This window comes from Anomalospiza imberbis, chromosome 8, assembly GCF_031753505.1.
Source record: "Anomalospiza imberbis isolate Cuckoo-Finch-1a 21T00152 chromosome 8, ASM3175350v1, whole genome shotgun sequence".
Classification (NCBI taxonomy): domain Eukaryota; kingdom Metazoa; phylum Chordata; class Aves; order Passeriformes; family Viduidae; genus Anomalospiza; species Anomalospiza imberbis.
In genome coordinates this window covers 30,077,314-30,093,600 of record NC_089688.1, presented here as the reverse complement: position 1 = coordinate 30,093,600, position 16,287 = coordinate 30,077,314, and the positions used below count along the sequence as shown (strand labels likewise).

At 44.3% G+C, this 16,287-nt stretch overlaps 1 protein-coding gene across 1 annotated transcript in view; it reads right to left on the bottom strand.

Annotated features, from left to right (window-relative positions):
- The window catches only part of GRK5 (G protein-coupled receptor kinase 5), a 148,735-nt gene that overhangs the window by 72,177 nt on the left and 60,271 nt on the right, over positions 1-16,287 (bottom strand). The window contains exon 2 of the mRNA XM_068198213.1: positions 14,109-14,204. Within this exon, the coding sequence (XP_068054314.1) occupies positions 14,109-14,204 (96 nt within the window). The remainder of the gene's footprint in view (positions 1-14,108; positions 14,205-16,287) is intronic.

Here is a 16,287-nt window from a genome sequence, read left to right as displayed (position 1 = left end):
ACAAATGCCTGCTAGGCTGTGCCAGCTGCAAAGGGCAACAGCATGAAACACCTTGGCATGTTCCTCATCAGGCTGGGGGAAGCCTCTCAGAAATACCAGTTGCTCCTGCTACTTTTTCACAAGCCTGTGCTGCCACTCTTTTCAGTGCCACTCACTGCTGCCATGCCCACTGCATTAACCACGTGCAATCACACCTGTAATTCATGGGCTGCTTGGCAAGGGCCCTGGGCAAACAGCTTCTGTTAACTCAGTCAAAAGATCACAAGAACTTCCACCAGCCCAAAACCAGAATGCCTGTTGTGGTTCTGGTTTTGCTCTTCTACATTTGATCTTGCCTTTTCATGATGGCTTTTTTATGGTGGCAATAATGTTTTCCTACTCATCTCATGCTGCCTGAGACATTAGCTTTTGTATTCGGTTTTGTATTTTGTATTCACTTTTCCTTGCCTTGAATTAGAGCATGATCTTTTACCATGGCCATAGCTCTGTTATCAGATGCTTAACCCTGATCTGTTTGATTCCAGGGCTGAATACGACCCAGAGTCCACATTCCTCGTGCTGACTGATAACCTCCTCCAGGCCACAGAGAACTATTTGCCCACAGCAGTTCTCTCAGATAGGTCAGCTATATTTATTACAGCACACTGACCACATGGCCTTCCCCTTCTTCAACAACAGAAGCTGCAGAGGAATGCCAAGCCCCCATTCTCTGACCCCAAGGACTTCCATGGGAGATCCACACCACCCCTAGCTTTTTCCACATGCAGAGCTCTGCCAGGACATCACATCTGGATATCACTGGATGCACTCTTGGGCAGCTAAGTGACAGGCCAATCCAATAGGATGCAGAGACATTAACTGGAGCTTTCAAGCCTGAGATGAGGAATCAAACTGATTTACTACAACACAATGAAAAAGTCAGCACTTAATGAGAAGCCAGATTGAAGGAGGCTGTTCTGTCACTCAGGTTCAGAGCTGGGTTGGATTTGCCAAGTGCTTTTCTCCTTATGAGGAAACTGCGGGCTTGACATTTGACTATGGACCTCTCTGCAGTGACTCTGCCTCTTCTGGCTTCCCATGTGCCATCTCCCCTTTCAGATGGCTGAGAGCAGCAGGATGCTTTGCAATGGATTTTTCCTGCCGGGTGCCCTGCTCAGCCCTGCACTGCACAGGGCTCCCATGGCTGTCATTAGCTGGGAGCCGAGTTCCAGCTTGAGTGGAAAATCCCACACCTTAACAGCCTAAATAGCAGACATCTGCTGTCCCCGTGCCCCGGGCCGTGTCACTGCAGTGGCTTGGAGAGCTCGAGGTCGGCTCGGCGGTGTGGGCTGGAGCTCTGCAAACACTCCTGGTGCAAGGGTTGTCTCCTCTGGAATGTGCTTCCCCATTTTAGCTCTAACAGCCTGGATTTCATCACCCCTCCCCAGGTCATCCTGTAGGGTCCATCTGCTTTCCCAGGCTCTGAAAGGGAGGAGAAATTTGGGGAATTGTAAAGCTACTGTAGAAAAGGCTTAGTAGTAACATGGCAGGAAGAGTTTGTGCCTAGAGACGTTGGCTTGGTGGGTAGAAATTGCAGTGATATGGAGTAAATCTGCCCAGAAAGCAGAATGGGGAACTGTTACTGAGCTGAAGAACCAGACACTTACTGACTTTCTGGGACAGGAAAAAAAGGATTTTTACAACCTGATAAGTAAAACTGTCCTGATTAAGGCTTAAAGTCTATAAATAAAAAAAGAGGACTAGGAGGAAACATAGAACTTAGGGTCCTAAGAAGACAGAGGGATGGAGAAGTCCATTATGGGATTGTTCCAAGAGCCTACTTAAAATATTCAATGCTGATCCCTCTGCCTTCTAGCTCCTCAAAAGAAATAACCTCTTACATCATGCCATTCAAAATGAATTATGCTTTCAATTTTCCTTGTTTCCTGCTATATTCATATTAAACTATTACATTGTATGCAGGAAAGAATCCAGCACAAGCAACTTGTTGCATGCTAGGAATGGTGTTCTTCAGATGGCTTTAATGCTGAAGACAAAGGTCAGCAATTTACCCCAAACAAAGCACTGGAATTTAATCTTTCCTCTGCTTGGGAGCAGCATGATTCCACAGCCTTCACTGCGTTCTTCAAATACATTCCTACTGGAAAGCAGAGCTTTAAAAAACCTTTTATAAAGCTGGAGGTTTTTTTTTTTTTTTCCCTGAGAGACTCGAAGCCATGAATACTGTATTAGGGAGCTGCCAAGTTATCTGCAGAGGACCTCTACCACTTTACCTCTTCCACAGATTCTTGTTTAATTAACGCATTCCACAAGCTGTAGGACTCCTCACAGCTGAGGATTTCTTCTGATCCGTGCTGGAGGATGAGGGCACGGATAGTTCACATCAAATCCTGCAGCCCCCTGATCAGCTTTTTGCATGCCAACTGCATAGCCTGGAAATGCATCCCGGAGCAACAAATGAAACCGGCAAACTGCGCTCTGGAATTGGGAAGGAAGGGGAAGACAGCTGGAAATGTGCATTATTTAAAATGCTGTAGGATGAGAAACAGATGGTGCCATGGCATTTGTGGAGTTGAAAGCCACCCAACTCACTCTGCCAGTTGGCAAGCTAGCCTGGTATCAAACCCACAGCTATGCAAAACCCACCACCACAGCTGGCACCCAGGCTGGCAGAGCCGGCCCAGGGCCAGTGATCACAGTCACTGGAATGCTCCCTCTCCTGCCATTGTACCTCCACCTTGCACCAGAGCACAGACAGGGAAGTCAGACTGCACCTGCCTGGGAGATGCACACAATATCTCCCTTTCAAGGGCTGTCTATGCATCACCAGGACCTAAATTTGCTTAAATTAAAGGCAGGAAGAAAAGCAAAGGGGTGCGTTTGCTCTCTAATTTGTCTTGATGACCCACATCGCACAGGCAGAGCCTCCAGCTGAACTCCCAGTGCCTTCTCTCTCTGAGGCAGTCAGAGGAAAGGCTTTCTCATCCCTTCCCAATGCATGCTGTAAGTGGGTGAGTTGGCAGCAAGATGAGATTCCCTTCCTTATTGCTGCCTACCAAAAAGGGAAACCCTGGAAAACTGCCAGATCTGAGGACTTGTTAGGGAAATACGAGTTTGTTGATGGGAGGCAAAAAACAGATGAGGCAGAATTCCACATAATTCTGCCAGCTAAAGCATTGTTTTTACTTGCATCAGTAGAAGGAAGCTATCAGCTAATTTACACAAAGAATAAAGGCTTTTGGGGAGATGTGATTTAGCACCATCAGCCTCCAGCAATGAGTGAGACAGAAGGCTGAAATCATAGAATCATAGAATAGTTTGGGTTGGAAGGGATCTTTGAAGGTCATCTAGTCCAATCCCCTGCAATGAACACAGGGGGTTAGGAAAAAATTATAATCTGTCCTTGGGGATGGAGAAGGACAAGTTTTCTCATAAGATATGAACAAGGAGAAAATAAAGGAATATCTACCTATGCTAAGAGTTACAGTGAGCACTACTGGAGCACTCTGCAGATTTCAGTCTATAGGTGCTTTACTAGGAATTGGTCGTGGGCGATGGTTACTTTCCACTTAGCTCAACGGTGCTGTTGGGAACAAAATCCTACCCCCTTTTTTTTAACAGGGATAGCAGGTCTCCATCAGAGCTCCTTCAGGATTTGGAACAGAGGCCAGTGAGTGCCAGAAAACTTGCGAAAACCACACAGGCTACAGGGTGGATCCGTGTCTTCCCTGTCTCTGTGCTGGCCCTGCTGTAATCCCAGTCTGTGCTGGTGCACAGAGCCCTTTGCAGAGCACAGTGGGAGTAACCACAACCTTGTGTGACCTTTGCGTTGGCAGCTCCTCTGCCGAGCTTGAAACTTCGCGTTGCCTCCTGTCACGCCTTAAGATCTCACCTAAAGAAGCTGATTTTTAACTCATAAGAAAGGTTTCTGCACCCTGAGGAGACTTTGATGTAGATTCTAAAAAATACATTTGTCCCAGTCATAGGACTTGGGGCTGTCCATGGCAAAGAACAGGGAGAAAAGGCTGTAATTCTCCCTCGCAGCTCTGACCACTGATTCACAGTCACACTGGCATAGACAATACTGACACAGACAATATTTTTAGAAGTTGGTTGGGTTTTTTTTTTTTCCTGTAGAAGATAATGAGGCTATAGTACCCCATGGACACCCACAGTCTCCTGGGCAGGGATGAAAGGAGTCTTAGAAGGAAAGAGTTTCTACCTTAGAGGAAGAAAGCCTCCATGGAGCTAAGGACAGTCATGAGGTCCACTCCCAGCACTGGGGCTGCTTAACAGCTGCTCTTTTCATGCTGGCTCTTCTCCCACGGGCAGAATAATCCTTGGGAATACTCCCATTGATGATACAAAGGGGATGTAACTTTATTTACCTACAGCTTTTCCCCCAGCTCACCCACTCTCCATTCTCTATCCTCCTCAGGCACAGACCTGGGCACACAGAGGCCTCCAGGAGCCAACAGTGCTGTTGTTCCCCCTCCAAGGACAGGTTTGGTCCCTCCCATGTGGGTTCCACCCTGTCACCAGCACAGAGGTCTTTTTCAAAGATTTCCCACCTAGTTACTCATGGTCAGGCTTAGCAGGTTCAGCTGAAGAGATCTGAAAAGGAAATCTGAAAAGGATCTTGCTTGAAGTGGCAGGGCTGCCAGTTGGCTTTGGCTGCTGGAGAGCTGATCAGCATAAACATATCAAACTTTGCTACATTAAATCAAATATTCCCTGTTATGAATAAGATGCCACCATGTGTTTCTCTCTTTTGCATTATAGAGTCAGTATTGTATCTTTAAGAGTGTCCCTTCTTCCTTTTTAGACCTCTCTTGAAGTTCAGTGTGCTGAAGTCACTGTTCATGAAACAAACTATACCCACACCAAAGGGTCAAATGCAAGGAGCCTGGTGCTCATGTGCTAATGTTGTTTGTTTGGACTGATCAGAATAGTTCTGAAGTGACTTACACCAAATTCTTCTTGTGCTCAAAACCATGTTTCTCCATAAGCCGTGTTTACAAATGCCAAAAATATTTTGGACCAGGAGTTATGAAAGCCTGAAAGCACTTACTTATAGAGAGCTGTTTCAACATTGCAAATACTTGTATGTAGTTGAGCCAGGTCCTGCTGCTCATGAGAACAGCCTTCACCAATCTGTCAACACTAACCTAACTTGTCCAAAAGAGAGCTCAGAAAATCAATGTGACGTGGAGAGACCGTCAAAGTGCCACTGTACAAATATAAAGCTGGTGCAGGGCTGGAGGATGGTGAAATCTGGCAGGTACAAAGAAGTTTGTAACCATCTCCAAAGATTATATTTTTGTGGGTCATTTAAGACTACAAAGACTCCCCATCTTTTGAAATTAATACTTCTTCTGGAAAGGTAAAACCCTTCACACTTTTCTTAATATATTAAATTGAATTGTAACTTAAATGTCTTGGTCCATAACATATTTCTAAGGACTATAAGAGTTCAGAATATTTTTTGAATCATTTTTCACTGGCTTTACTAATGCCAGGACAACAGGGGGTTCTTCAACAAAGTCAGCTATCAGTCTACCATCCTACCCAAACTTGGGAGTTTTTTTCATAGTATCCTGCTCTATAATTTCATTTTATTTCCCTAAATTGGACTTTCACTCATCCTTTCCATTAATTCAGCTAAGGGACAGCAGTTGAAGGTAAGAGAGTATTTTATTTTACTTGTATTAGAATTCCCTGGAATCAGTTTAGCATGGTAAAAATGTGATTAATAAGTAAATAACAGTACTGGCACAACCAGAAGCTCTGTTCAGAAATGGCCTTATAGCTCCTGCTTTGATCCTGCTGAGTGGAGGTTCCATTTTAATAGCAATATGTAGCAGAATTCATGGCCATGCCCTGATTTCTGACCTACGGAGCATGGAGAAATATTTCAAATTATCACCTCCAAGTGTTTTCAAAGCAGCACAGAGTGATTACCTGAAAAATAAATGGAATCTCTCAATGACTTCAGGGACTCAGCCAAACCACTGAAAAATCAGGCTTGTAACATTCCACATGTGAATTCCCTCATGCTGTTTTGAAACCAGAATTAAAAGATAGGCGTGGGACTATCTTAAAAACACTCAACCTCTCTTTCCCTTGACAGCTGGAAGCCTTGAGTGCATGGACAACAATGGGCCATTATTTCCACTAAGGGACTTTCCCTGGTGCATGACTGTTCCCAGAAAACCCTAATACAAAGCCCAGCCACAATCCTAGAGGCCTCTGTAGTAAGCAGCAGAAGGCAAGTCAAAATAACACTTCCTCTACCAGCTACTCCAAATGAGCTCTTTTCCTCAAGAAGCATTAACTTTGGCTGATCCCATCCCTCCCTGAAAGCGTGTCCCCATAGATGAGGATTTCAGGCTGCTCACTTCACACCATCCCTATAAAGTAGGTCTGGTAGACCTTTTCTCTCCCCTTTTCCTCCCTGCAGTTCCCTCCTTCCATTATAAGAGGGCTCCTGCACAGTTTAATTTAAGGGAAACTTTCTCTCTGACTCCAGCAGAGCTGAGCAGAGCCAGCCAAGCTTTGTCCTGCCACCACCTTCCCATCACTACCAGGAGCAAAGCCACAAGACAGTCCTGCAGGGATAAGAGCAAGGTTTTACCATAAATGCAGCCCTACCTCTCACTCCCCATACCCAGCAAATGCTGAATTGGTTTTAAAATAAATTTACTTAACAACCAAGTACTACTATTTAACAGGACCCGTGAGCACTTCTATAGCATTTTACAAATCACTGCATAAGTATTAATTAGACTTAATGACTCATATTACCTAATGATATAATGAAAAACCCTGCAGCTCACAATATCTACTTCTATTTTCAGCAAGAGATGAAATAGATCTTGAAAAAGGATATTCTCTTCTATTTCCCTTCCTGCATATCCCTGTAATAACGTTGGAAAGTAATTCAAAGTGTGCAAGTTATGGCATTTTTTTTCCTTCTCAGTTTGCAAAGGCTAATACAGTCTTTGTCACAAAACACAAATGCAGAAGTTCAGTGATAATATTTGTTCCTTTGGTTTTCTATTGAAGGATGACTGGTGGGGGCTCACTTTTTGGTAAGGAGATGTGGATTTGCTGCCCGTTCTTTATGGAGAATAGCAATATCTTTCTTGCTTTCTTTCTGGGTTGCCCCTGCCAAGGTAATACTCAATGGATTAAGTCTTGTGAAATAAATTCTGTAAATAGAACGTGGACTGAGATCATTTCAACTCATTTCCCCTGCGTCTCTTTCCCGTCCTGGAAGCTGTCAAGCACAAGCAGCCTGCAAGCAGCCTGTTCTCCCAGTGTTAGTCTTGAGTCTCACTAGATGCATAAAACAGCTTGTTTTTCACATATTTTCTGTGATGGCATTAAAAAAAAATTACAAGGGGGGGGGGAAACCCAAATCTTTCTCAATTCCACCCATAGCTATAAACTGGATACAGCTAATCTTGCAAGGGCACCAAACATTGCTCTGTTTGTCCACATTTGAGCACTAGAAGCCTATGTTTATGATGGAATTACACTTGAATCTGAAGGATTTTAAAGAAAGGAACTGAACCAACTGTGGGTTTGTAAACAAACACTATGGTTTTGACGTCAGCCATATCATTTCATGTGCTGGAACTGTTTCTATCATGCGGCCAGTTCCTGCCCCTGAAGAGTATCTAATTTAATTTAGATGTATTCACGATATGGGACAGCATGTCAAGTCCAAGAAATGAGAGGGCAACTCTGCAGGAAGGCCTGTGCTGGAAAGATTGCATAAGCTGTACTTTGAAGGAACAACAGAGACCTTTTGGCTCAAGGAAGAGAGGGAAAGTGATGTCTACTGCAGAAAAAGGAAAAAAGAAAGTGAGGGGAAGGGAAGTGTATGGAGTGGGCACTGTCAAGGGGAAGGACTTTCTTTATCCTTTAGAAATGAATCAGTTTGAAGTATTTTTCTGCATTAATGTAATCCAAAAAACTCTGCAAAACCTTTTCCAGAGCAATGCATCCTATCCAGAGCTTTCAGGAGTCCTTCCAACTTTGTTTTTGGCCCTTCTTGGGTTCTTCTCTCTGGTCTTTCTGTACTGGCCCTGCAGGCAACCACCATGGAGTATAACTCATCCAGGAGATCTTCTGTCAGGCACCACTCCAGCATCCATGGGATCACCCACAAGAAGCCCTCATGTCCTGGTGTCCCCAGGGGTGATGCAGAGCCCACTCCCACCCCTGAGCACCTGGGCTGAGAACAAACACCCCAGTGAGGAGTCGGCACGTGGGTGATGGGAGAACAGCAGCAAGATACCCCTTTGCTGCTGCTGATAGTGACTGAAATATGGCTTATGTTGCAGGTATCTAGTGGCACCAGTGTGGGAAAACTGCTTTTCATACAGGGCATGATTCTGATTGCTAAAAACCTCCCCAGCCTGGCATCAACTGAATTTAAATGGACACCCTGTGTGGTTAAAAAATTCTTTTTGAGTCTACATGTTTACCAGCTTGGGCCTTAAATGATATGAATTTCTCTATAAATATATTTCAATTAAGAGTATTAACAACAACACAGTATGTTGTCTTATTCATTTAAATTTTTTTACTAGACAGCATTTTCTACTCCAGTAGCTCTAATTCCCCAGGTTTCCAGAAAAGCCAGTTCCTCCCAGAAGTGGTGTAGAGCTCTGTGCTGGGTACTCAGCTCTGGCTGTACACACACTCCCCACCAGCATCCTCCCAACACAGTTACCCTGATTCCTACACAATTGGAAAGAAAAGAGGAGATGGTTCCCCTTGCAGTTATTTAATGCCATGGAATCCCGACTGCTTGTTGAAAAACTATTTCCAATAAAAATGTAAGGATTTTTTTCCAAGGAAAGCTAATGCTTTCTACCAAAAAAATATTTCTCAAAAATTAAACTCTAGTTTTAGCCAAAAACATGAGACCAGCCTTAGCTGTAGGATTCAGACCAATACTACAGGACAATCACAGAAGTTATAACCAGCTGAGCTTGGTTATTTACAGTGGAAGGCAAGCTGCAATTCCTTCCTTTGATCTATTTGTTGGCTTCAGGATTACATTTCCCAACCATGCTTTTTAATCACTGTAAACATCAGAGGTGAAGAATTTGGTGGAGAGAAAATTGGCTGCTTCTTTGTGTTTTTGATCAGACCGAGCTTTGATGCCTTCCCTTTCCCGTTCCAGTGCCTGAGCTTTCTATGTGACCTCAGGCTCTGGGATCTGCACATGGAGCGCATTTCCTTGCCTACATCTCCATCCCCTGAGGGATACAGCCCCAGGGGTGATGCCCTTCCCAGTGAAGAGGGGCAGGGTGCCACCCATTACCCCACAAGGAACACTGCCAGGCCATGTTGTCACCCAGTCTCTCGGGGACAGCTTCCCTTCCAAGCAAGCCTGGAAACTCACACTTTGCTTTTGCAACACCCCTCACCCATGAGTTTCTCTCTGCAGTGCTGGAAAACCTCTGGAGTCAAGAAACCCGAGCATGGCTGGTGGGAATTCATGAAAGATGTGCCAGCACCGTGCAACAGAGAGGGGGATCCAAGCTCCCTGGGAATGAGACACCAGGGGTACAGCAGGAGGCTTTCTGCCACAGGATGGAGCTCAGCGCAGGCTGCAAAGCATTTCTAGGAAGCTCCACAAATACTCAAAGCATCTGAATCTCATTGCAGAGCCTGCACTGCCAATTGTGCCTCCAGGCAGATAAGCTGCAGAGTGACTGGGAAAAAAAATCATGTAGGTGAAGGTCTTGATCATGTCTGAAAAAGTACAATACCCAAGAGAATGATGGGGGGAGAAAAGAGACAGCTTTTGTAAAAAGTGAGCATGTGAATGAACTCTGTGGCTTCGATTTTGTCCCACTTACTCTGTTCACCAGCTCTACAAAGTGTTTCTCACACAGAAGTGTATTTTTAACAACACGGAAAAGAATGTGCCAAAATTGGAAGCTCAAGCTACTTTTACCTGGGTAAATGGGAGGCAAATGCCATATAAGAGGTTAAATGGCAAAGGAAAGATTTTTAAATTTTTTTTTAGACCAAGAATGGCCAAATTAGTATTAATGGGGCTGATCTTTCTGACTGTGAATTCTCACTGAATAAAAATATTTAACAAGAGAAATCCACAGCGTTCTCTTCTACCTGAGCATCATGCACAACCAGAAACTGCTTTACCAAAGGAGTTAAAAGTTTTCTGCAATAATGCAGCAAATCACTCTATGCAGCAAACACAGACACATTCTGTGGCAGCTTCCCCACAAGGTTCAATCTATGGGGTAAAAATGTCTTGATTTATTATATAGCATTTGGACAGTTGTAAATGAAAATTTGCCAAAGATCAGAATAATCAACTCTTTCACCCAGGCAGTTTTTTTATGCAAGAAAAAAAGCACAGAATGGGTCTGAGCAAAATAAATAAAAATTCCACACTTTTAACCAACAGAACGTTTTGCGTCATTCAGAAATATTTACAGACGTCCAGAATCTTTTATCATCAAAAAGACACTCTGGCCTTTCAAATTGCAACTTTTTCTTATATTTTTGTTTACTGATGGCCTTTAAACCAGTGGATATCTCTAAGTTGTGGCATCTCTTCATGTCATGTCAAATGCAGGAACTTTTAAAGCTGTTCGTTGGTATTTTTTCCTCTTCCCTTGAAACATCTCTCTTTTGCTAAGCTGTCATCTGTGAGTTTTAAAGATAGCAGATCCCCATCTACAGCAGCATCCGTCACATGAGTCATGGCAGTTATGCCTCAAAAATCAGTTTTTATCAATTGACTGGGCCTCTGGTGCCAATACGGAAATCTTCCAACCTGGAAAGGGCCGGCTGTTTTAACACAATTAAATACAGCCAGGAAGAGGGCTGCAAATGGAAACATGCATTAGCCATTCATAGTATACAAGCCTCTCTCAGAGCCCAGTAAAGTGCAGCATCCCTGCTTCCCTTGCTTATTTAATTAGCACACAATGAAGGCCACTGAATTTCCCTGCAAAAGGTGTTGCGTACTTTGGACAAAAAAGAAAGGAGAAAAGAAGTTGCTTTTAAGTCCAGTCCAAAAAAATAGCTCCTTGGCTAAATGGCACTTTTAGTAAAGACGTTTCCAGTGTTTGTTTATTTATCAAAAAGCAGTGTTTCTCTCGGGTGTTTTGATTTTTATTTCTGTGCACAAGAAGGAGGGGAAAAAAAGGGCTTTACTAAGCAAGTCTTTCAGTGAGACACCAGATGATGGATAGTCAAACACAGAGTCTCCTGTAAACACAGAGGTAACCAAAAGGTATGAACTGACTCATAATTGTGTCAACACAGGTCGCAGACCCTTGGTTTATTTCAGCCTTCCTGTTTTTCACAGATTTCTTTTCACACTACACTATTTTTTTTAAGACACAGACTCTTTTCAGTACATCTTAGCGGGGTGCAAAAGCACACACGTTTTTACACCAAAATGTGGGCATCTACACACACATGTAGGCTGTACAATTTCAACAGCAGCATTTTCCATCTATTGCTTATGGCTACATTAAACTAAGCCGTGCAGTCCATGACTGCTCTAAATCAAAAAGTCCATCCCACTCCAGCCTCCAGCCTTTCCCTGGAGGCTCTTGGGAAGCATCCAGAAGAGAGGAACACAACAAAACCTCAACAGCCTAGTGCTCCAGCTCATCCAACCCTCCAAGACTCAGTGATTTTTTTTTTTAACCTAAGTGGCAAAACTCTGTCTGATGGAAAATGCTGGGAGGAGGACAGGCAGCAAAGAGGTCTGTGACGAGCAGAACCTGCCTGTATTTGTCTTGATCTCTAAACAAATTGAATTAGGCTGTAGGCCTTTCCTTGTATAAAGTTTAGAACCATGGTTTGGGTTGGAAGGTTGGAAAGACCATCTAGTTCCAATCCCCCCAAAAGACCTTCCACTAAAAGCCCCATCCAGCCTGGCCTTGGAGAAAAAAGCCTTTCTGGGCTCTCTATTTCTGAACTAGAAAGTTAAGAAATTGTTAGGGTAGGGGCTGATGTGCAGGCACCCCAAGACACTGGATTCCCTGCAAGTCCCAGAGCAGCTGAAGGGCCAGGAAAGATGTTTCAGTATGTTCCCTGTACCTGTGCAGACACTAGTCTGAAATCCTGAGATCCTTTTAAAGGACTTACAGAAAATAACAAACGAAGAAGGGATAAGCCAGGGAAATTGTTCTTCCTCAGCAGAGGTAGGAAAATAAGCCATTTAAGGGCAGACTGCAGTGACCAGTACTTGTTCCTGGGCTCCAGGGAGCACAGAGCCCTGGGCAAGGGATCTGCAATGGAGCCAGCCTGAGCACACACATGAAAAGGACTTAATGCTATAGACCCACTCACCCAAGATGTGTCAGACACCCTGTATGAGCCAGGAGAAGTTCAGACAACTGTTTATCTGGGATGTTTCAACTTCAGAGATTCACTGAAAATGGCAGAGCCAGCAAGGACAGATGACATTATTCAGGCTGAGCAGTGACTTATTCCTTGTGTAATCACGTCCAGCTCAACAAAAATCAGAGTTACAGAACCAGGATTTGGACCTTATTTCCCACTGTGCCAGTTTACAGGTAATCATTGTAATGGCTGAAACCAAATCCACCCGGAGATCCCACAACATCCTGTTGTTTGGTTACATCACCAAATCATTCACCAAAAAAATGCAAAGCAAATTACATTAGGGTGAAGCTGACACACACAAAAAATGTCAGAAATAGCATTTCAGAAACAGAAATAAGTGGCAGACTTAATTTTTAAAAGACTACTCATTTTAGGATAGTACACCTTTGTAAAAAGAGAACATTTTATCCGGAGCCATTTTCCCCTTTGGAATCCAAGGCTGGCAGAACAATGGGAAGAATTCCCTTTGCAAATTACAATACACTAAGTCAGATTTGCTTCCAGCAGGTTCTGTACCTTCAGAAATTGGTCAGGCTTTGTATGTTTGTCAACTGGGGAAAACCTACACTCTATTCTCCTGCCTCCCCTCTTTTCTTTACCTCCTTTTAGCTACAACAGAAGGCAAAGGAAGAAAATTTTACTGAAGGATACCATGAAAAGAGTTTTCAAAACGTTCCACATATTTTCTCTGCATAAACATGCTGTGGATTTCTAATGTAAATAGTGCCAGGGCACTGTCACTCAAACCCCAGGAGTTTACCCAAGTTAGACAAATTATGCTGCCCCTTATCTCAGTTGTTACAGATTCTTGCCTTTCATTCATTTCTTGCCAGTGGCTGGATTTTATGTGTAGGGGAGAAAAGAGGCCTCAAATGCTGAAGTTAACCTCTTGTAGTGCGACCAGTAATCCTGGGCTTTCCAGGGGAGAATGCAGGAGGAGATAGCTACTAGCCTTGTCTGCCAAGGCAGCAGTCAAAAGAATGCTGAAATTTGGCATGTATGAGCAGGAGAAATGCAGTGCTATGAAAATGGACACTGCAAGCTCCCTGCCAAATCTGCAGCATTTGGCCCACATGAATAAAACAAATTAAGTTAAAAGAAGTTTTTTACATGTCCTGTAAAAAACCTCCATAAAGCTGAGTTGTGGCTGTGAATAGGGGATGGTGCTGCTGAGCAAACCTGCCTGGCAGAAGCAGTGACTGCTGCTTCAAACATCATAGCCACACTATAATTAATACTAACTTCCAAGGCTCATTTCCTCCCAGATAAGGAGATACTTACTAGAAGGGAATGCAGGATGTGATGAGGGGATTCCTTTCTGAATGTGTTTTTACAGCCACACTGCTAGGGACAGAGTGAAAGCCCCTGTCCCACATGCCAGGTATTGTCCAGTTGTGAAACCCCTTTGGGTCCTGGAACCTGTGTATGGAAAACAAAGGGCCTGGATGCTGCCAGCCCCATGTCCTGCCCTGCAAGTGCAGCATTCCAGTCTCTCCTGACTGGTCCACAACCCCTTTTGGGAAAGGAAAATGCTGAGTTTGCATGGCAGCACCACAGAGGAATGTGCATTGCATGCCCACCTGTAAACTGATTCCCTGTATTGATGAGTACCTTTAATGCCATTCTAATGAGCCAGTTCTGATAGAATGCTTTCTTTATGCTGTACTTCCAAAGAAGGGAAAAGCTCTTACCTATTGTTCTTCGGAGATCTTCACACTGGCTTATGTGAGGGAATTTCAGGATTTCCTTCCACTTTTTGCTTTTGCCTTTGCGTTTCCCTCCACCCCCTGCAGAGAAAAAATATCAGGATTAGATTACTCTGGGGACATAGTTCCACCTAGAGTTTACCTGCCCAGTCACAATTCTTATGGATACCATTAATAATTAAAGCTGAGACACTGTGGGTTGATGTACAAGCAGATCCCTGAAAGTGTTCAAGGAAAGGTTGAATGGGGCTCTGAGCAATCTGGTCCACCAAAAGATATCCCTGCCCATGGCAGGGGGTTGCAACTAGATGACCTTCAAGGTCCCCTCTAAGCCAAACCATTCTATGATTCTATGATACTGATCAAATCTCAACTTGTTTGAACTTAAAACAGACCAAGGAGGTGGCATCTGGCAGAAGATCAGCTCACTAACAGCTGGGAGTCCAGGCTTGCTGCCCACCAGGTCCAGTTGAGATGACTGCTACCTCCAGCATTGCCTCTTCCCCAACCAAAAGCCACTTCACACAAGTCAAACAATCTTGTAAAATTACAGTTCACACCTTTATAACGCATCTATCCCCCTTCTGGTTTTGGGACAAGCCCTGATTCTATCCCAAAAAAGTTCTGAAAACTGAAGATCCAAATTCAGTTCTCCCCATCCCCTTGCACCCTCACATTACATGTGCTGCCAACATGGCACTACTGCTGCTGCTACACACTCTGGTCACTGCTGCTTCCACAGGAGAACTGAAGGAGAAAACTAATAGCTTCATGAGGAAAAAAACCACTTATTGGTTCTTCTTTCTGTTCTGCTTGGAGAGGCTGTGCAGCCAAGGAGGAGGAGTATCCCTCTGGACATGAGAGCCCAGATGCAGAGTGGGATTCTCCAAGTCCCTGAATCTACTGCAATTCAGTCCCTGCACACAAAACCTGATTCACTTGAGTCTATTTTATATGCACTGGCATGCTGAATGACTAATTTAGAGCTGAGTTAATTCTGTAGAGGGGTTGGTAGAGTCACAATTGCAGATTGAGAGTGCCTTGGGTCCTGCATGACATTACAGGCTAAATTAGGAGAGCACTGACTCAAAAGGTAGCAGACCACCAGAGAGAAAACAGGAGCCTTAGAAAAAAAATACAAGTATTGCTCTCAGTGAGGCATTTCTGATCACACAATGTCACCTTTGGCACAGGAGAGCTTCTTTTGAATCTCACCTTTTATTCCTTTGCTTTTGATGGCCAGTGGTTTTGCCACCATAGAGTTTGCCTTGACTTATTTTAAACTTATTATTGATAGGAACTGATTGTATTTCTACAGTTTGCAAGGTAGAGCTGAGATTTCTGCACTGGCCATGCAGGAACCAGCTTGTTTGGACTTCCAGGAGCACAGCCCTGCCATCCTTTCCAGGAATCAGACTGCAGCAAAGCACAGAGAGCTGTGACTGCCTCCCCACCACACAGTATTCTGCAACACAGACATACCCCTTGGGTCTGTAATGAATTCTGCTTCAACCCCCCCTCTCCAGTGCATCCCAACCACTGCTGCTGAAGTCACTTCCTTCCCCATCCCTCTGCCCACAGCATCAGAGAGCTTGTCTTGCTCTCTTGGTCTTGCACGCTGAGGGCCTTAGGTGAACTACAAAGTGCTGTTAAGCATTTTGTGGGCTGGGGTGAGCACTGTGATCATCTGTTCACCAACTTCTGGAGCACATCTGCTCCCAGATGGCTCTGCTCTGGCTGCCAGTGGCCACAAGGGGTTGGATTCAGCAACCCTAAGGGTCTTCACTGGTTTTCATGTCTCCAAAAGCCCACTCCTGCAATCCTGCACAGCAGCTCCTGCATGCCAGGCTGCCACCTCCACTTGCTCCTCTTTTCCTACTCTTCCACGGGCATTTTCCTCTGTGCTCCTGCCCTTATGCCTCATCACACTGTACTTACACTTCTCTCCCTGCACCCTCCCGTCATATACTCCTCTGGGAAAATGATCCTTCACCAGGAATTCCTGCTTCTTTCTCTCTTCCAGTCATTCTCTGTGGCTGCATTTTCTTCTCTGAACGATTCTCCCCTGAACTTTTCCTCTCTGTGTCTTTTTCCTCACACTCATTTATCTTAGAATCACAGAATCCTACAATATATCGAGTTGGAAAGGACCCATCAAGATCAC